At 38.4% G+C, this 20212-nt stretch overlaps 1 protein-coding gene across 10 annotated transcripts in view; it reads left to right on the top strand.

The window, feature by feature from the left end:
- The window catches only part of ERC1 (ELKS/RAB6-interacting/CAST family member 1), a 271131-nt gene that overhangs the window by 106743 nt on the left and 144176 nt on the right, over positions 1-20212 (top strand). For 6 of the 10 annotated variants that reach the window (XM_063153880.1, XM_063153878.1, XM_063153877.1 and 3 more), the window contains one exon: positions 7446-7639. In XM_063153880.1, coding sequence (XP_063009950.1) covers positions 7446-7639 — 194 coding nt within the window. Of the gene's footprint in view, positions 1-517; positions 554-7445; positions 7640-20212 lie in introns of all 10 variants that reach the window. The other 4 variants (XM_063153879.1, XM_063153874.1, XM_063153876.1 and 1 more) reach the window with 1 other exon arrangement.

Below are 20212 nucleotides of genomic sequence, written 5' to 3'. Positions count from 1 at the left end.
TTTTTCCAAGAAGGGATAATAAATGATGCATTCCACATAGAAGGAAAAGGCTGCCAGGGAAATCAGAATTTCTTGTTACAATAAAAGCAAAAAGGAAAATTGTGTTCAGCATTCAGATAGTGTCAGTTACTGAATTAGTTTTCTAAACCATTCAGCTGACTTGAAATTGATACAAAGGGAGCACTAGGAATTGAAGTCCTTCTTAATCTGTGAAACTCATCTGTAAACCCAAACAAAGAACTGCATCAAATATGTGGGGGCTGGACAAATCTGTTAAACTGAAAAATTCAGGATAAAATTTGGGACTTGCATGAGGGTAACTCTCCATGTTTCTCATGTTCCAGAAGCTGGTTAGTAATGCATGCTAAAACCACTAATTAAGATTCTGTCATCTTAGTAAATTAATGTTGCAGTTATTATTTTAAATTCTTTTCTTGTTACATCTTTTCTTTTTCTCTCTCACACTGTTCCTATCCCAAATTTTCTCCATCTTTTCCTATCTTCTTTCTCCCTTTAGCACCCTGAAGTTTTATTGAGTCATCCATCCAAGCTAGTAAGTTCCCTGGCAATCTGAGGGGCTGTTGCCAGCACATTTAATTTTTTGTGTTGCATGTGTATTCACCTCTGCTTTTATAGTTGGGCCAACACAGAGTGTATTGGTGAATTCCTTTAGTATAGTGGGTATGGACAGCATGGATGCAAACAAAAAGCAGTGGGATGTCAGACCAGTCATGTTCCAAAAAAGCTCTCTGAGATGTTTTCACTGTTTGACTGCCTTGGCCTAACTGCATTTTTGTTTGGACAGCTTAATATCGTGTCTTGTGTTTTGTTTCCCTTTGCTGCTGGTGCTTGAAGTGTCCTGTAGCTTTTCTGTCATCTCCATTGTCTGTGCATTTTCAGAGCAAGAAGGTGGAATTTCCATGCGAATCAAGCTTCTTGTGTGAAAGCGTTCTGTAACACTGGGCACAGCAGCACAGTAGAAATAACAACTGAGTTGCAGCGACTGAAAGATTGCTTCAAATCTTGTGTAACCATTCAGCTCACTGGTACTATGTCAGTTTAATTTTGGATCCTATTTCCAGCCTCCTGTTTGATGTCAAAGAGCACTCCTGTCAAGGAGTGTTTGTGTAAGATCTTGACACTGTAAATTACGTAATCCAAGGTGGTTTTCATCAGAGATTTCTTTTGTGGCTCTGTGCATAAAAAATGGTGTTACAGAACTTTTCTGATACCTGTGTTACTCTTGGCAATGTTCAGGGTAAATGGAGTTGTCTATCCTGACAATCATTGTCTGAGAGTCAGAAAATTTCTGGGGCTTGCAATTGTTCCATTTTTGTGGCATCCCATATCAGAAATTCTTCAAACCTGGCTAAATAGTGTCAATAAGGAGTTGAGAAAATGAGATATAATACAAATAGATTGTACTTGGTGCAAATAGGTAGAAGAATTCGTGTCAGGAGAGCATATTCTCTACAAAATCTTTAATAGCATGCAAACTCATTACTCTGAAGTCAGAACACAGAAGATATTGGAGAAACTGTGTATTTTATCCTCCAGTATGATGTAGCAAACACACAGGATAAGGTACAAGAGGTTGTATGAAGACCAGGTTGGATGGGGTTTTAGTGGGAGGTGTTTTAGTGGGAGGTGTCCCTGCCCACAGTAGGGAGGTTGGAATGAGATGCTCTTTAAGGACCCTTCCAACCCAAACCATCCTACAATTCTGTGGTGGCTTTTCAAGTTCCTTTCTGATTACCTCAGCATCATTTCATGTAGTGGAAAGTTGGAGATGCTTTCTCCTTGATGTTCTTATAGCTGAAAAAAATTACCTATTCTACCCCTCCCAGAAAAACTTTTGAAGATAGCACTCATTTTGAAAAATGAAATATTCAAAATTCAGGAAATGGTCAATGTCCCACTGTGTGGTCTTTCTCATTTTTCCTTGTGAGGTAATTTGTATAGCATTTCATAACTAAATTATTGTCTGCTAGAGTCTTGCTGTTTTCAATATTGCATGACAAATGCTCCAAGAGTGAGCCAGATATACATGAGAGATGATAATCATCCAGAGAAATAAGCTGGTAAAATGCTTTTTTAATAGCAGGAAAGCATTGAGTGAATAAGGCAGGATACATTTCCATTTTGCTTTTTCCCCTGCACAACAGGTTTAATAATGCATCCTCATTTCCCACTGGTGGTGTTAAGGAGTGATTAGTTGTGATTAGCATGACAGAAAGTGTCGTGGTGGGGGAGACAGAAACACAACAGGACACCAGGGTTTCATGGAGCAGGGAGAGTTTTTTGGTAACCACAGCTCTTTATATGGGCTGTTCCAAAGACTCCACATCCAGAATTGCTTGGCTATGATTGGTTACCACCCAGCTCCCCTGGCCAGTGGATACCTGCTCATGTTCATGGTAGGGGTTGGCTCTCTGTAGCCAAACCCCTCCTCCTCTTATGAGGCATACAGACCATCTGTGTGCTGTCATAAGAAAGAAAATTGGGGAATTATTTCTTTTAATGTCACGTTGCAGACAAGAATAAGCAGCTTATAGAGCCGTACGTTGAATATCCAAAAACTGGTACTAAATGTCTGTTCATTACTTGTGTCCTGATTTTGTAAAGCAGTGGTCAGGTGAGTAAGGGCCAAATCAGAGGAGGCAGGTGGGGGGGTTAAAATGGATTTACAAAGAGAAATGTTCTGTGGGCATTTCCCTCCTGGCTTTGCCCACTCTGTGCTGGGCTGAATCCAAAGAGAGCAAGTGGTTTGCGTTTAATGACATCTCTGGGAACTTGTATATCTCTTTTTAAAGTAATGGAAATTGGCTCTCTTGAGATGTCTTCCTGTCTTTATGATTCTTCATAAAGAAAATAATTTCTTTATGGATCAATTCCAACTGAACACTTGCTTATTCAGTGTCGAAAATTTGCAGATCCATTAACAAAGACCAACCATGTAGAGATGGTTAAAAGACAGCAAATAACTCTCTGTGACAGTCTCAAGTTTACAGTACATAGTATATCACAGAATTTCCTGAGCCTTTTACTTCCATTACTGCCTTTTCAAAAAGCTTTTTTACAGTTTGGGGTGTGTAAAGCCTTGGAACTAAAGGAGGAAAAAGCCTGATGGTTTTTTAGATTTACAATTCTGTTAAAACTAATAAAGGCATGATAGAAGACAGCACAAATGTTTTATCAGTTGAATTTCTGCCTTTAGTGCAGAAGATGGGTAAAGTGTTTGTCTTTTGCAGTAAATAATCATAATATATTTTTGTATTTGTGTGTGCATTTACTATTTTTAGGAGACATGAGGCTCCCTTGGAGGTAGGAGAGTGGATTAAAATGGGATTTCAGGTTCTTGGGAACTTTATTTCATGGCCAAAAGTTCTTGGCAACACTTGTATGTGAAATGTTAAACTGAATTTACTGTCTCAATTCATAGGTAAAAGTAGAAAGTGTTTGCTGTGAGTTATTTGCTGTTTGATTTAGTTAATATTTTAGGAATATTGATTTGGAGTCTTGGTCATAATGTTTGGAATTTTTATTTACATTTTAGAACCTTTAAATTAGGTCTGTGCTATTGTTATGTTGCCTGTCTCTGGCACACTTTAGGCTGTGTAAGATTATCTTACCTCTTAAAAAAGAGAGTTTTGGCACGACAAATATCAACTTAGAAAATTCTTTTTTGTGTGTTTTGTCTTCCACTCCTCTCCATCTGTAAATATTGGTTATTTCTATGAAACATTGGTCATCTTTGTTTTAGCTGTAGAAGTTGGCTTTGTCAGCTGATTTTCTGTGGAAGCAAGAGAAGTTGGAGTACATTTATTTTGTTGAGGAACAATCACTCTTTCTTATGTTCTGTAGGTACCTGAAGCAGTCACCCCATCACTTAGCACTTTCCAGATGGGAAATGAGAGCAGGGAAGCAGAAAGCTGTTAAACCACCTCTTCCTTTATAGTCCCTCTTAAAAACTGGGAGGACATAGCCAGAGTAGTAAACTTAAACTATTCTCTGCCCTGAGCCACTTACAATTTGAAACTGAATTCACACTGGCAAAGATTAATACTGATCAGATGAGCTTTGCTAATAAAAGCAGAGCTCAAGAGGGTGCTGCTTTCCAGAAATGTGGCTGTTTCTTATGCATCAGTGCAGAGTGAAATGTGTGAGTTTGGCTGTGCTCTTTAATTCACCTGTTTGATACCACACAGGAGCACAGAGAGCTAATGCCAGGGTCAGGAGTAAAAGCTGAAGGGTTTAAAAGCTTCTGATCAGGTAATCTCAGTGACCTGCAGAGATGAGAAAGTGCACTGTTCCCTTCACCCTCAGCAGGCTGCTTTCTACATTTATTTAATTTTTGTCATACTTCTTTTATACACTATCACATTTGTTTGTAACTATATTAAAATTACAGATTTACAGATCCTGTGCCAGGCAGAGATGGAAGTCAAACCTATGAAGTAGACTTCTTATAGTCTCTTAATGCAGGAGAAACTATTGGTGCATTTGTCACTTTAGATGTTGATTCTGCTTCAAAAATGAAATTACTACTTATTTTGGAATTTTTCTACACCTTTGATGGGTGGGGCAAGTTGTATATGTATTTTTTTACTGTGAATGTAGGAATTCATTATTTGTGTTTTGCTTTTTGGTTAAAGGAAAAAAACCCAAGATTAATTATTTTGCACAGGGAAGGTAGCCAATTTCATCTGTTCCAGATCTTGATGTGAGTTTGTGGGAAAGCTCTGAATACATTGGTTTTCTCTCTTATACAATAAATGAATCCAGTAGGATTTTAGATACAGTCATGAAACACGTATTTTGTACAAAACCCACAAAATGGACCAAAGTCACTTAGTCAGTAACTCACAGTGCAGGAAGTGGTCTCCAGTTTACAGCATATCACATAACATTCTCTTTGTGTTAGGTGAAAGTATCCATACTTATGTGCATTATATACAAATAACATGTGTTACATGTCTTAACCAATAATTTATGTCCTGTAAATAGCTCTTTGGTTCTATAAGAACCAGACACACTGACTTGTTGTCTAATTCTCTAGAAAAGAAAATTTATTTCCTCTTCTCAGTAGTGTCTCTTGGGTTGTTGTGGAAATGCTTTTATTAGCAGAGTGAAATAAATCAGGACTGTTCTGACAGTCAAATTGCATTAGGTCTTATAACTTCTTTTGAATTAGTGAGTTTAATAAGCCAGGCTAACAGCCTAACTTTGTTTTCTTTGAAAAGAAGTTTCTTGATTATCTGATCATGTATTTTGGATGACTTTAAAAAGCCTGGAGGAGTATTTGTTAAACAATTTGAGATGTTGGAAACATACCTAAGTCCAGTACAGAAGAACTCAGGCTCTGTCTAGTGAAAACCAGACTTGACTTAACTTATACTCAGTGTCTCTTAGGAGAATACTGATGCCCTCAGTTGATGGATAGGTGACCCCAAAAACAGTATTCCCAATTCCCTGTTTTTGGGAAGGAAAGACTGGAGGAGGTTCTTGAAATTTAAGGTGTAGTTGAAAAGGAAATGAAATAAAATATTTCAGATTTCCTCAGGCTGGAAATCCCAAAAAAAGCATTTCAGAAACAGCCAGCAATGCTGGTTGCAAAGCCAAGTGTGTCCCCTGGTGCTCCCAGCTGCTCGTGGGGCTGACACACTTGTCAGTCTCCCTGCTGCCACCTCCTCCTGGAGTCTGCATCCTCCTGGCAGGGCATTAATTACACTTCCACTTGCTGTGGGGAGCCCTTTCCCAGGGTGTGTGATTTGGGGTGCTCATGGGGCAGCAAGGAATCTGGAAGCAGTGACAGCCCTAACTCCAAAAGGCTTTGCGAAGCCTCACAGGGATGCACTTGTAGCCAGAAGCCCAAATGCAGGGTTTTCTGTTTCACAGTTCAGTGGCACAGGAGTGTCAGATTTTTCTAGAAAGTCACTCAAAAGTAGGGAGCCTTTTTAGTGTTCCTAAATGCATTACCTCAGGAAAGGGTTGGTTCTACTCTTCCATGATTTTTGGTTATTGGGCACCCTTGCTGACATCTGCCTGGGAGGCCCGGGGCATTTTTTTCTAGGATAAAATACTGTCCAGCCTAATCAGCTTTCTGGAATTGTTGTTTTTAAACAAAAGAAAGCCACAACAGCTTATTATTGACCCTCAGACAAGAGCTGCAGGGCTAAGGCCCTGGAACATAAACCTTTCCTTTGTTTGGGAAAACCAGATCCATCCCAAGGTCAGTCCCATTAAAGACAGGCATCAAGACTTTCCACAGTCCCATAATACTCTGCTCCACAAGTCTCCTGGATTCTACTAGAATGTGGCCTTGGCTCTAAAGAAACTAATTAAAAACTAGACACTTCAAGGCAAAAATGTTGGAGTCAATGAATGGATATTTTCCTCCAGTCTTGTTTTACTGAATAACTAAACAGATTTAGCCAAATATAATTTTGCTATTTGGTTCTTTGGAAGCAGCAGCTTTCTGCCCTGAGTTTTTTACTGCTGTAGTACTCTCCAATTACCTTTAAAAGCAACAGAGTCCCATACTATCAGATCTAGACTTAGTGTGCTTTGGAGCAGAACATTGGCAGCTTGTAAAACAACTTTCCACAGCTGCACACAGAGAGGAGAAAAGTCTGTAGTCTTATTTTCTGGTGTAGGTTTGTTTTGAGAAGAGCAAGGCCTGCAGGCAATCCTGATGAGCTCCATCAAACTTGCCATTCACTGAAGCAATTTTGAGCAATTCTGAAATAGCTTTAATTGATATCAAATTGCAGTTCAGGATCCAAGAACAGAGGAGCAGCATGAGAGAAAAAGGATAGTCCTTAGTCTGCTGGTTTAACTTCCAGCATTAAACTGCATTCTTCCTGTCTCTTACATGCATGGGAACTATTGAATTAGGTTTGCTAATAAATTTGTGATTTTTGTAACAAATCAAGCCATTAAAAAACCTCCCCAAACAATCAATTCATTGGGATCATTTCATCCTCAGTCAAGAGGTACTTTTTGTCCCAACAGCCTGACTTGAAAAATGTATTTCCTAGATAACTAAGCAAAGATAATTTCAGTAGCCATGCTCATAAACCCTGGTCTGTGTGGCTCACAGAACTGGCAAGGGCTTGAGCACATCAGCACCATTTGTGCAAAGGTCTGACACTTTGCAGAGTGATGTAGTTATTGAAGGCTGTTACCTGAGATTTATTTTTCTGTTTCAGATTAAAAGTCATGTGTTCTTTTAAGCTGAATTTAAAAAACTAAATTTGTTTTTCTGCAGAGTATTTCCCCATACTTATAGATAGCATAGGCTTTTCATATTCCCGTGTAACAATTAATCTTGCTGTTTTGAAATAGCGATCTAGATAGCACCTTGGAACTGTCACAGATGACATTTTGGGGTTGTCAGAGCTGCATGTGAATGAAGTGGTGTTTCTTGCCCCTTTTTCCCCCAGGCTCACGAGGCCACGCTGGAGGCCAGGGCCAGCCCAGAGCTGGGCGAGCGCCTGCAGCAGCTGGAGCGGGAGGTGACGCGCTACCGCGAGGAGTCCAGCAAGGCCCAGGCCGAGGTGGACCGGCTCCTGGAGATCCTCAAGGAGATGGAAAACGAGAAGAATGACAAGGATAAGAAGATAGCAGAGCTGGAAAGGTGAGGATGGTGTAAAAGTTAAAAGAGGAGCAAAAAAAACCCGCATTAGTATGTTAGCGATAAGTTGCTTTTCTTGACTTAAAAACGTTAAGGTGCCTGTTTTGGAAAAGTCTTTTAGAGGCTTTTAGTCTATTTAAAATTTTTCTTTCTTTGGTCCTTTATTTTGCTACATTGTTAGGAAAAGGGTGTCTTACCATCTGCTTTTTCTTACCTGGCTACTCAAAAATAGGGCTGATAGATAGAACTAGAAGGGTAGATAGAGATATAAAGGAATGGCGAGCGTAGGAAATGCTGCAGAAATTTTGGTGTGTTTGTAAAAGAGTTTTTTGTTTTGATACTATAAATTCCTCAGGCTTGGCTTTCACAGAAACAAATAAGAAAAATGCCTTTTGAAAGTTTGTGTTACTATTTACTGACATTCTTCAGGCATTGCTTTCACAGAAACAAATAAGAAAAATGCCTTTTCAGAGCTTTTGTTACTGTTTACTCAGATTCTTCTGACAAGTGGCCTCATAACTCAGTGCTGGTAGGGATACAGGTAAACCTCGGCCCAAGTGAAGCCTGATGAGCAGATTTGCTTTTGTCCAAGCAAAATTTGATTCAGCACTTTTCAGCATTTTCCATCTTTCTCTTGGAGCCAGGAGGCTGAAGACTATAATGTCCCTAGAAAAAAAATGAAATTTATTGTGATTCCATGACATTTGAATCACAAATATAAGTAATAGAGCTTGTGAAAAACCTGAGTTAGATTCTATGTTCTGTCATTTTCTCATCTTACTGTGGGCCAAGAACAAATTTCTGGGCAGTAATACCTGTTTGGGGTTTTTTGTTTACTTTACCACTCCCAACTTGGAGCAGCAAAATGGAAATTTGATTATTCCCACTTGCCTTGTGCCAGAATAGTCCTTCTGTCTTTTCTCTACTTAATTACAATTTAGTGTCAGGAAGATTAGGGCAACTAAGTGGAGGACATTTCAGGTTCTGCAATCAATGGTTGTTTTTCATGGCTTGCTGATTGTCAAATTATGGGTCCCTCTGAATGATTTGAAAAACTCTTTTCTAAGGAGTCCATTCTCTTTTCCTTGACACGTACAGAGCTCTGGAACAGTTCAGTTTGCCAGCTGGGCTTCTTCTCTCTTTGTGACTGTAAGCAGCATCCTGATGGTTTTCTTTAAGTTGTTTTATGTAACCAAAATTCCTCATACCTGTGGCATAAGCTCAAACACCCAGAAGTGAAGATATATTCTTTTTTAATGTCTTCCCTTTTTTCCTAAGTGATGCATTGTTCAGCCCATTGGTATATAATGTAATAAGCAGAACATTCAGGCAATAAGTTGATATTGTTGAGTGAGTATAGACATGAAAAAGCTAAAAGTCATTTGTTTGTGTGATTTTTTTCAGTCCTCTTGGCGTCCCCATCTCTGGTGTGATATTTCCCATGTCATCCTCTTTAGGACAAGCAGGTTGATGAGGGAGCAGGTACAAGCAGCAAACTTCTATCAGAACTAAGATAGGGGGAAGGAATATATTCATTGTGTGCCTTAATTGGTTTTTTTTCTTTGTGGACAAGTAACTACTGTTTAGGAAAAGAAAGTCAGAAATAAGCATCATTCCTCAGCCTGATTCCTAGAGGAGATTAAAATGGCAGGAAGAGAATTCTCTTAAATATGCTTTTAATGCAAGCTGACTTTTTTATTACATAAGCATTCAGAAAATAATCATGATTTGACTTGCAGCATCAAAAATTGAATAGTCACAAGTGTCCTATAAACAAAAAAGTTTGTAGTCTGTGAAGGAACAATAACAAAGAAAAAAATTAGGATACATCTCCTTTTATTGATAGAAGCAATTGCACCATCTTCAAAGAGTTAGAAAGTTAGTTAGTTTTTCTTGGAAAATACACACTTCTAGACATCTGCAAAGCAGTTATTGTTTTTCCTGTTACATGATAGTTTCTTGATGTTTCAGTCACAGACTAAAGTCCTACCATGAAAATGTAGAACCCCCAAATGAGTAGACATCATTCTGTAACAATTGGGTAAATGCTTTGTCTATTCAGTTTTATCCATTCCTTCTTACCACATGATTGTCAGTCTTACAAAAAATCGAGTGGTCCTCTTCTCTTTTTAACTTATCTTTTCTTCCAATACTGAGATAAGATAGAATATGTTTTCTCTTATTTCTGTTAATTAGAATAGGTATTTTGACTATGTAAAAGAAAAGACATCTCTTGTTATCACGTGACTGCCAGCAGCCAAATAAATCAAGGGGAGGAGAAAAATCTAAGAATATTCATTAAGTGGAAATAGAAAAAGTCTTCATGATCTAGAGATCTAATGGTGAATTAGCCAAGTATCAGCACCTGAAAGGATTTTTCAGGTGGAACTGTAATATAAACACAGGGCTGGAGAAAGAGATAGAAACTTCCAGATACTTTATGGTGAGGTTTTTACTGATAATTTCTCTTTCTGAGTAATTGTATTTGACCTTTGTTGTTTTCAAGTGGTCCCCCAAAGAACTATTCCCTGAAAGCTTGCTTTCTTCTTGGGAGTTTTTGCACAAAGCAGAGTTTTTATCATGCCTATTTCATGTATAGGTTGGTCCTGTTTTTATCTACAATGCTTGTTTATAAAATATTCTTTCGTGACTGAACCTATATATCGAGGCATGTTACATGCATGTTTTAGAGCTAGAAGAGTCCTGCTAGATAATTTTGCCGTTTAAAAGCCTTTCCTGAACTGTGGTCCATGCAGAGTGAGGTAGAAATTTTCTTGTCTTTTAATGCTTGTACAGCTGATCAAGCTGTGTTGTGCAAAGAAGAGCCTTAGTGCCTGCAGAAGCAATTGTCAGCAAGCTAAACAGCAAATATTGCTGTGCCTGTCAGAAACAGTCAGTGTTCCATGTGTAGCAAGGTGAGAAGAAAAAAGTCCCATACAGAGAATAATTGTACTAAAAAAATGGGATTTTTTCAAAAGAGAGTTTCTCCTCCGTGTAGTTTTCCCTCTTGCTGGTTCTATGTGACAGCTAGACCATATGCTGTCAGGGAGAGAGAAAAGGTATCACAGTTACATCCACAGAAGAGATGTGTCACCTGTTAGGGAGGTGTGCCCAGAGGAACAGAGAAAGAGAAAGGACAGTAAGGAGAAGAAGATGAAATTAAAAGCAGAAAACTGTTCTTTTAACCTTTTCAATGCAAGCAAAGCTGCCTTGTGCTTAAGGTAACATAATGAGGAAAATGCTTCCACTCTTCAGTAGCTGTTGCAATTACTGACTGGAGACATTGCTTTTCAGATGAAAGATGTTAAAAGAAGTGTGTTAATTATGGTGCATGCTATGCAAAAGTTGAAAAATATTCTAGATTCAACACAAAAATATATATATACATATATTTTGATATGAGCTCATATATGAGCTCGTGGAAAGCACAAGCTCATTGGTGTATATACTCTGTGGGGAGGATTTTGCTTTTTCTTATGGGAAGGTGGGCCCTAAGTCCACATTTCTTCTGTGGGTGCACAGCCCCATAAGTTTTATTTGTGCCCCCTATTGTGGTGATGTAGAGGTTTTGTAGCTGTCTGGTTATTCACTTCCTTTGTAACTAACTGTTTGCTTTTTGTACTGCCATCCCATAACCTCCTGTCTCTCTGTAACTTTTTGTTTTGTGTTCTGTTTCCTCCCTTGCTTTTTCCTCCCCTGTCACCCCTGCTCCCCGAGTTGTGTTGTTTGTTCTGTTCTGTTTTGTTCCCGGGGGTGTTTGTGACTGTGCCTTTCCTCAGAAAGCGCGGCTCCCGCACTCCGCACCCTCCCTGCCAGGTGTCGGTCCCCGCACCGCAACACCTGGGGGGGTTTGTGTGGGACTTCCTGGGAAAGTGAGTGCCCTCAAGGCTTCTGTTTCCTCCTCTGGGCTGCAATGTGGCCTCTGCTGCTGCTGTTTGGGGCTGCTGCAATGCTGCTTCTTTCCCTAGGTCAAACAGCACCTGCTTATGTCGAGTGCAAGCGCTGCTCGTGACCGCAGTCCAAAGGAAGTTTGCTGCTGTTCTCTCTGATCTAAACCTGACAGAAGCTGTTGCTTTTTAATTGTTTTTCTTGCTGTGTTTTGCCTTTGGTTCTAATCTCTGCTACCTACTTACCTGCCTGAACCAGCTAAAAGTCAGTGTTCTTCAAGTATTCTAAAATGTGTCATTGATAGAGGTCAGTATTTATCGGTTTCTCTGGGTCTGGGTTGAAGGCACTTGAGACAGTAATTCATGTTCAGACTCAGGTGTTGATTATTTCTTATCAGTAAAACAGTCTGTGAGTTCAGCAGCAAGGCACAAAATGGCCAACAATCTCTTGTTACAAGGTCTTTTAAGACTAAACTATCCAATGAAGAACTGACACTGAGATTATTTTCCCTTTTAACCCAACAACTGGTCCCAAAGAGCACACAATGCAGAATCTCTGCCCAATTACAAAATGCCAACCAAACTGAAGAAGAAGGATGAAGAGGAAACCCAGGACAAAACCCTGTGCCCTCCACCTTGCTTCCATCCACAACATACTAAAAATCCCAAAACCTAAATTTCTCACCAAGTGATCACCTACACTACTCTCTATAATCTATTTCACACTTTTGTGGATTCCAGTCTATCTTGAAGTCTAGGAAACTTTCTCCATGAATGAGGGTCAGAGTCAGTGCTGCCCTGGGGATCAGGGCACCTCAGAGCAGACAGAGAAATATTCCCTGTGTCCTGGGTTTATGCAAGTATTGACTTATTATTGAGTTTTATTGTGATGATAATTCATACAGAGAATAATTTATACACAGCCTATACAGTAACACATCTCTATTGGTGTGCACATATTGTGCAAATGAGAAATTTGTCCTTGAAAGGTGGCAAGAAGTATATCTGTATATGTTTCTTCAGAAGAGAGCACTGAGTGAATATATATGGAAGTGCTAGTTCCAGTTGTAGGCTTAAAATTGATTTTCATTTGGCACACTCACTAGATAAGATAGGTAGTTCTTGCAAGGACACAGGGCTTGTTTTTATTCCTGAAGGAGATTTTGCTTTGGGAGCAAAGGAAGACAGCACTCAGCTGTGGAATACCAGCAGTCCTGCTAAGGACAGCTGGAATTAGTGGCTATTTTAAGAAAGAGAATTTGGAGAGTTTTCCTGAAAAGAATTTAAGGATGCCCTTTTGAAGAAGAAACCTTCCAACTTTTGATTTGTAGCAGCCAAAAGGTATAGTCCTCATCTTAACTATTTCTTCCCAACAGTAAATAAAAGAGTAAAAAACATAGGGGGATCTCAAAGGAGTGCTGAAAAATGTGGACAGTAGAATGCAGAATATCTTATTTTGTCTGTCTTTAAGACAGATATGTTTGTGTAGTGTTCTATGAAGGATGGATGGAGAGAGAAATTAGCTGTATTTTCCATCAACTTTACAGTTTCCTAGAATAGTGTAAAGGAAACTACTAGTAAATTATGCCCTAAGCTTAAGTCAACAGTTTGAAGCTGAAATACTTCTTTTCAAACTGCTACTCATACCTTGGAATAATTGTCTTTGGTTTTCAGGTTTGTTGTTTCTGTGAATTTTTAAATAGTTTTTTATAGCATTCCTAAGCAAGAACCACATCAAGGCATATAAATAATTTAAAGTAAGAGATACGGTGTAAAATTAAAGAAAGGTGTTTATAAAGTCATAATCATCACCATTAAAGTTAACCTTGAGAGATGGTGAGGCTATAATTCTTTATGTGTCTTAACTGATTATAGCCCTCCAAAAATAAATTGAACTCTGATTCAGGCATTAGAAAACCTGAAACAATTAAATATTATTTTAAAATGCTTCAATCTATTTTGTTGCCATAAAACATAAAATCAAATGTATTTATCTTACACTTGCATGGTATTATTACAAGGCAGAATCTGTTGTTGTGTTTTTCATCTACTTCTCTCAAAAATCTGTAGCTTAAGTGAACATTAAAATTCTAAGGTAAATCATTCAAAACTTAGGATATTCTGAGATTGCCTTATAATTTTAATTCACATTTTATGTGAAATGATACACGCTTTACCATATATGAACAATTTTTTTCTATAAAAATGCTGCCTTTTGTGAAGGACACAGCTGAAATTTTCCACAAAAATCCCTGGTTAGGTTGAACCTGTCATGGGAAATAGCAGCACAACTTTTTCATATTTGGCAAGCAACTGAGAACTGGGTTTTGTAATGGAAAGAAGTGGTCAGGCCCATAGTTAGTCCCGCTCCACCTCTGAGCACACAGATCTGTTGAATATTAAGATTTTCATAATCTCCCAGCTAGGAAAGGAAGAAGTAATTTCTTTCTTCTCAGTCTTGCTTTATCTTCATACATGATCAACATTACCCCTGAAGTCCTGTATCACGTTTCAGAGGAGGAAAACACAAAACATTTCATATCAGCATAACTTCTTTAAACAGATAAGAATAAAAGATGCAGGCACATTTGCTTACAGGTATTTAACTTAAAGCATTTGAAAGTAGGCTGGTTTTTAGAAAGTGTCTGCCCTCTGGAAGTCAAGCTTTGTTACCAGACTCACTAATCACTTTTGAAACCTACATCTAAGCAAGGAAAAGAAAGGCACAGGGACACTGCCAGTAATTGCAAATCCATCTGTAGAGAGCAGCAGATAAAAACCCCATCACAGTGATTTTACGGTGACTCCTCAATCCATCCTCACCTTTTTCTTATAATGGGATATCCTTCTTCAATTTCTTCTTTGTTTAGCTGTCCTTTATTTCCCATTCTTTCCCCCTTCCTGTATCATTAAATCAAGATGGTTTTCAAGCACTCCCTCTCATGCCTGTTATCTGTAATGAGTATAGGAGTTGTCATCTGCCTTATATTGTAGCAATAATGGATTTTATTTAGCAGGTATCTCCTAATCCAGCTGCTAGATCGTTAGACTGTAAGAGCTGTGATATAATTAAAATAATTATAAATGTGAGGAGGAAGAGCATCATGGAAATAATGAGCCAAATGTGCATATCAGTTTCATTGTCACCTGCCTTTACTACATCTCTTCCAAAGCTGTTTTGTAGCTTTGTTTCAGTCAATATATTTGAGCAATATGGGAGTATCTATACTCACAACCTGGTGTGGAAGGAGTCAAAAAAAAAAAAAAAAAAACAAACCACCAAAACTGTCTTTTATACAACTAATATAGTAGAACTAAAAGTGTCAGATCCTAAGTCTTGGAGTACTGAAAGAGCAAAAGGAATATGCAGTAATTGTCAGTAATTCAGTGAAATCGTAATTTTAGTGCTCCATTGTGGCCATCTGTGTCTGGGTTTGTGCTCTTAGATCCATGCACACAAACCTTCTGTCTGTGCCTCTCCATCTCTTCCCCATCCCTCTAAATACCAACCTAAGAAAAAGACCAGCCATCATTCTTTTATCAAGAAAATCTGTCAAAAGGGGTAAATAAATAGCCTCTCTGCTTTGACAGACACAAGGAAGATCAAATGCCTATTGTTCCCTGTCAGACTGCTTTGAAGGGATGACAGGGTAATAAATATACACAATCACTCACTGTCAAACAAGGGGAATTCAAAGGTTGACTGAAAATCATTACATAAACTACATCCTAAGTACATCTGAGACAAATGTTGCAGGCTCATCCCACTCCCTATAATACACAAGCATGTGGAAAAAATTGTAGCTGGAATAACCAACAGCTTTTAAAATAGAGATTTCTTAATTAAAATGGTTGAGCATTCACATCTCATTTTTTTGGATTTGCACCCAGTGATCAGATTAAAGTCAGCTCTACCTTTACAATTACCAGGATGGTATTTTAAAAGAAAGTGGGGGGTTTCTCTGGGGCTGCCAGCTGGCATTACAATTGTCTTGTCTCCCTGTGTGACTGTTGCACCGGAGCACACAGTAAATGGGGCTGGGCAGGAGCGCTGCTGCTGGATCTTGTAAGGAATGCTGCAAGTGTGTGTTCTTGCTTGAAGGGAAGGAGTGCAAACTGAAACTTGTGGTTCTGCTCTGTAATGAGTCTGTCTCGGTGTGTATCTGGTCCTGCTTGCTTGGGGCTGCTGCCTGGGGCAGATGCTTGCTGTGCTCCTCTGTTCAATTTCACTGATAGAGCCCATGCACTGAGGCTTCAGCTCCAGTCCATGGCACATCTCCATTGGCTTCCCAACAGCTGGCAGATTGAGGTGTCTGCCTCGGTTTTAGTTTGAGTGACAGCACACTTATAGATTTTCTCTAATTTTAATGTGCTTTCATACATAGTCCTTATTTTCATTCAGCTAAACATTGATTATTCTAAAAACCCACACTTCTAAAAAATACTTTCTGCCTCCGTAACAAAAACTTGGAAAAGGGGCTAGCAATTACAGAAAATGTATTTTTCTTTGGGAGAAAGAATTATTCCATAACAAAAGGGAGATGTAGCAATAATTATTATTCTCTGTTTAAAACCCATGCAGCTGGTTAAATAATACTTCTGTAGCACACAGAAAATTGCAAGTGACCTCAGCATAGTGTTGTACATGTTGGTTTGCCTTCATCCTGTGCCAGCAAAAGATGCTACCTTTAATAGCAGTTGGAAGAACTGTGTGGTTCATTTAAATTCCACTGGACTCTTCTGAGTTGTAGCCTGTATGCTTTTCACTGTTAAACTGAAGAAACAATATCACATAATTACAACACAACCAAAGGATCCCTGAAACACAAAATGAGAATCTTAAATTTTTCACCTTTACTGTATTTATTCCCATATTTAACCAACTGTTTATTTTCAAATTTTTGTTCCCTTTTGTTAAATTTGTTTGTAGTCTTGGATATCAGTCAGAATTGTTACTTACATGTTTTTCAGTATGAATTAACCAAGGCTTTTGGAACTTTGTAAGTTACTTCAAGATCAAAGACTGAGATGTGGTGTTTGGCACTTTACAAGTCTCATCTTTCCCCAAATCCCCAGATAATACAGTCTTTACAACAGCTGTCCTTGAAGAGCTTGATTTGAAGAATGTTGGTTGAGAAGCCAAAGAAAAGTAATTTTGCATTAGTTAATCTGTTACAGACCAATAACAGCTGCTTGTACAAATTCAATACCCAGCACAATTGATTGTAAAATTTATGTCATAAATAAGGACTTCAAATTTTATTTATGTGCCTCCATATACCAAGAGTAGTAAAGAATATAGCAGTTAGCAAAAAATATAAAAAATGGAAAATATAGAAATATTTTATCCAGCCCATATCCTGCCTTTTTAGAGTGAAATTTTGCCATGGGAGAAGTACAGCGAATGTTGTCAAAGCCAATTGCTACTTTGGACAGAAGCACATTTCCTTTGCCTCTTTTCTATTGACTGAAAATCATCAAATTTAAAATCAGTTTGAAAATATCTATATTTATGATACCTTGGACTTACCTTGCTGTTATCAGTGAAATTGACAGCAGATGCCTATGAAAGATACTGGAGACATTTGAAAAAAAAAAAACAAAAAGCAATAATGAACCTATGGGACCTCATATTACAAAGGGGACTCCAGCATTTTGTCTTGGTCGTTCTGCTGTTGAGCAATGTTGGAGAGAACTGTCAAAAAAATACCTGTTTGGTCATTATTGTTCTTAGATTGCACCTTATACAGGAGAATTCTATGGCAGGAAGAAGAGGCAGCTGCTTTTTTTGTTTGTCTTTGGAAGGGGTGACTTCACTGTCAAAATTAAGAAAGATGAGCTTTTAGCTTTGACAAATCTTCAGGTCTCAAGGATTTTACTCAGTGGTTGGGGTTTTTTTTCCTTTCTATTTAGTCCCTTTATACAAGTTGACATCATCTGCAGGAAAAGTGAAAAAATTGCATGTCTTGCTCATGGAGAGAAAATAAGCCCTTAGAAGATGTCATAAAGGAAACATTAAGTTTCATCTCAGATAGTCAAACTGTATTTTCAAAATATTTGTTAGAATTCTGGAAGAAGGGCACTTGATAATGATGTGATATAAATCCAGAGTTTTCTTATAAAATGGCTTATTTTCTTTTTCCAAGAACTGTTACATATTGGAGACTATTTTCTCTACAGCAAGTTGCCTCTAATTGAAATGGTGTAATCTAATCTAAAGGTCCTTTTTTCCTCTTATTTCTTTTTCTTGGTTTTTTGTTTGGTTATTTTTTTTTTATTAGATGTCTATAAAACATGCAGCTCTGTGTTTGTGAATGATTGTGTGTCTGTGTGTCATTACCTGATTTATATCTGCTTGTTTTGTCCTTTATTCTTGAACTGCTTTATCTCTGGACTCTGTTTTCACAAACTCTAACTCTTTCTCTTTCGCATCTCCTCCTGGATTTGCTGCTTCCTTCAGCCTCACCTCAAGGTCAGTATCTGCTTTTAAAAGGGTGTTTATGAGACTGTCTATTCAGCTAAAATTGAGATCTTACGGAAGATTGCACATCAAATTACATGATTGCAAAATAAAAGATGGGAGATTTGGTTAAGTCTGTGTAGGAGGATGGGTTGAATAGGGTGCATGTTTAGAAGGAAAGAATTTGTATCAAACCATTGTAAATCAATGCTGTTGTGCACTGGGAAGAAGAGGGACGACTAACCAATGGAAGTTTTAAAGGGAAAAAACTTCAGGAACAGGAAGCTGAAGCAAGACAGTTTAAATATTTCTGGTTTTATCTGTTACTTTAAGAGAAGAGATTGGCCATTAGCCATGTTCCACAATACATACACATGCTGTGGAGTGCAGAAGTGGTTCCTTTGAAATACTGGTGGTACAAACTTTAACTGCTGGATCTTTATCATTGCCTCTGTGCCTGAAACCTTACAGGGATGTTGCAGAAACAGTTTTGGTGCAGCTTGAATGTGCTGTGCTGTCAGAAAGAACCAAGGGCTGTGGGTTAAAGAGAAGTGAATTAGCAGGAGGATGAATTTGTTGAAAACACAGCGATAAGCCTACTAAGAAACAATATGTTTAATTTGGAGTCTTTCAGCCACGGCTTATTTTTCTGTTTTTATATTTTAAAAGCTGTTGCTAACCTTAGATTTTGGGATTTCAGTAGAGTAGCTCGGAGCAAACATCTGTGGCCTAAATAACACAAGTAAGAGTACATTACCTAATGACTCTCATTTCCCTGTGAAAGCTTTGCAGCCATGTTGGATTTTAGTCTTTGCTGATAAATTCTGTTGTTAGAAACCATCTGTGACTGCTGAAGAAGGAATGATCATAATTGTTCCAGGCAGTGTCTTTGCCCAGAAAGCCACTACTTAATGACTAAAATTCTGAGTTATCATGGACCAACATCCAACTTTGCTGTTCATGGTTAGCACTGAAAAATGTGGTGGTGGCTGGAATCCCTCAGAGCTGTGATGCTGCTGACGCCTTTAAATTGTGTCAATGCAGTGACCTTGGTTTGGCACAGGCCCTGCACTTGTGGCCTCGGGTGAGTGTTTTTCTTCCTCCCACAAACTGGAAAAAGATTGGAAGTTAATCACGTTGTTGTCATCCATCAATACCTTCCATGCTCAGTGTGTCATACTGGCATATTTGTAATTACTGGGGAGAGGAGGTCTGGCCTGGAATGACCCCTTCATGTCCCAAAAAATGTAACTGCCAGGAAGCTTTTCCTGCCCTGTGAACGTTCTCCTCTGAAATATCCACTCTGCCTTTTGCTGCAGGAGCAGGGCTCTGTGGGCCAGGCTCTATTTGCCTGCTACCACCAGCAAATACTTGTTTGCTTGGTGTGCGTTAGCTGATGGAGTCCTAGATGCTATGGAATTCAGCTGTCAAAGCTGCTTTGACTTCAATCCATATGGCTATAGGTTTTTTCAATACCTGTGCCTATGCTGGAATTAATGATAAGAGGGGAAACAATTTTAGGGTGCTGTTTGGTTGTGGTCTTTCTAAGACCTGGAGTGATTTCTCTTTTCACAAGCAATGTAACCATAACTTTTATTTCTCACATTTAGAGCATACTGTAAAATTTGGCCAGAGAAGATATGGCTGTGATTTGAGGTGACCAAGTGTTAGGATGAGGAACTTGGAGGAGTTTTCTAAGATGTTAAAGAGATTGCCCATTCTGTCCTCACAGTTTCTTAGTTGGTTTATTGATTATTTTGGATTACTTTTTTTCCATTTTTTAAATTATTGTGGCTAGTCGCTGAGTTTTTCATTTGTTTGTTAAAATAAATCAAGAGTGTAAGGAAGTAGATGGAATGACTGCTCTTGGAACTACAAAATCTCTGCTGGCCAAAAAGAAAATAAAAAGATTCTCCTCAGGCCAAACAGGAAAATTACAGTGGTTGAAGTATTAGTTTCTTTCCTAAGCATTTCAGAGTTTGCTAATTACCATTGACTGCAACATATTAAGAAATAACTGTTCTGTGAAGTAACATTCTACCTTGGAAGCTACTATAGGAGGCATAACTTTATTTTTCTCTGAATGCTGTAAAGCAATTTTTTTCAGACATCAGAGCAAATGTGTCTCCTGGAAAAGAACTCAGTATGGGAAAAGTGTGTTAGGTATGTCTGTATCCTAACAGGAAGAAATTCTCTGAATATTTCTGTTCTCATCTAGAACAGCTTTAC

Source organism: Melospiza melodia, chromosome 4, assembly GCF_035770615.1.
Source record: "Melospiza melodia melodia isolate bMelMel2 chromosome 4, bMelMel2.pri, whole genome shotgun sequence".
Lineage (NCBI taxonomy): Eukaryota > Metazoa > Chordata > Aves > Passeriformes > Passerellidae > Melospiza > Melospiza melodia.
The sequence above is the reverse complement of the archived record's forward strand: the minus strand, read 5'-3'. Positions and strand labels throughout refer to the sequence as shown.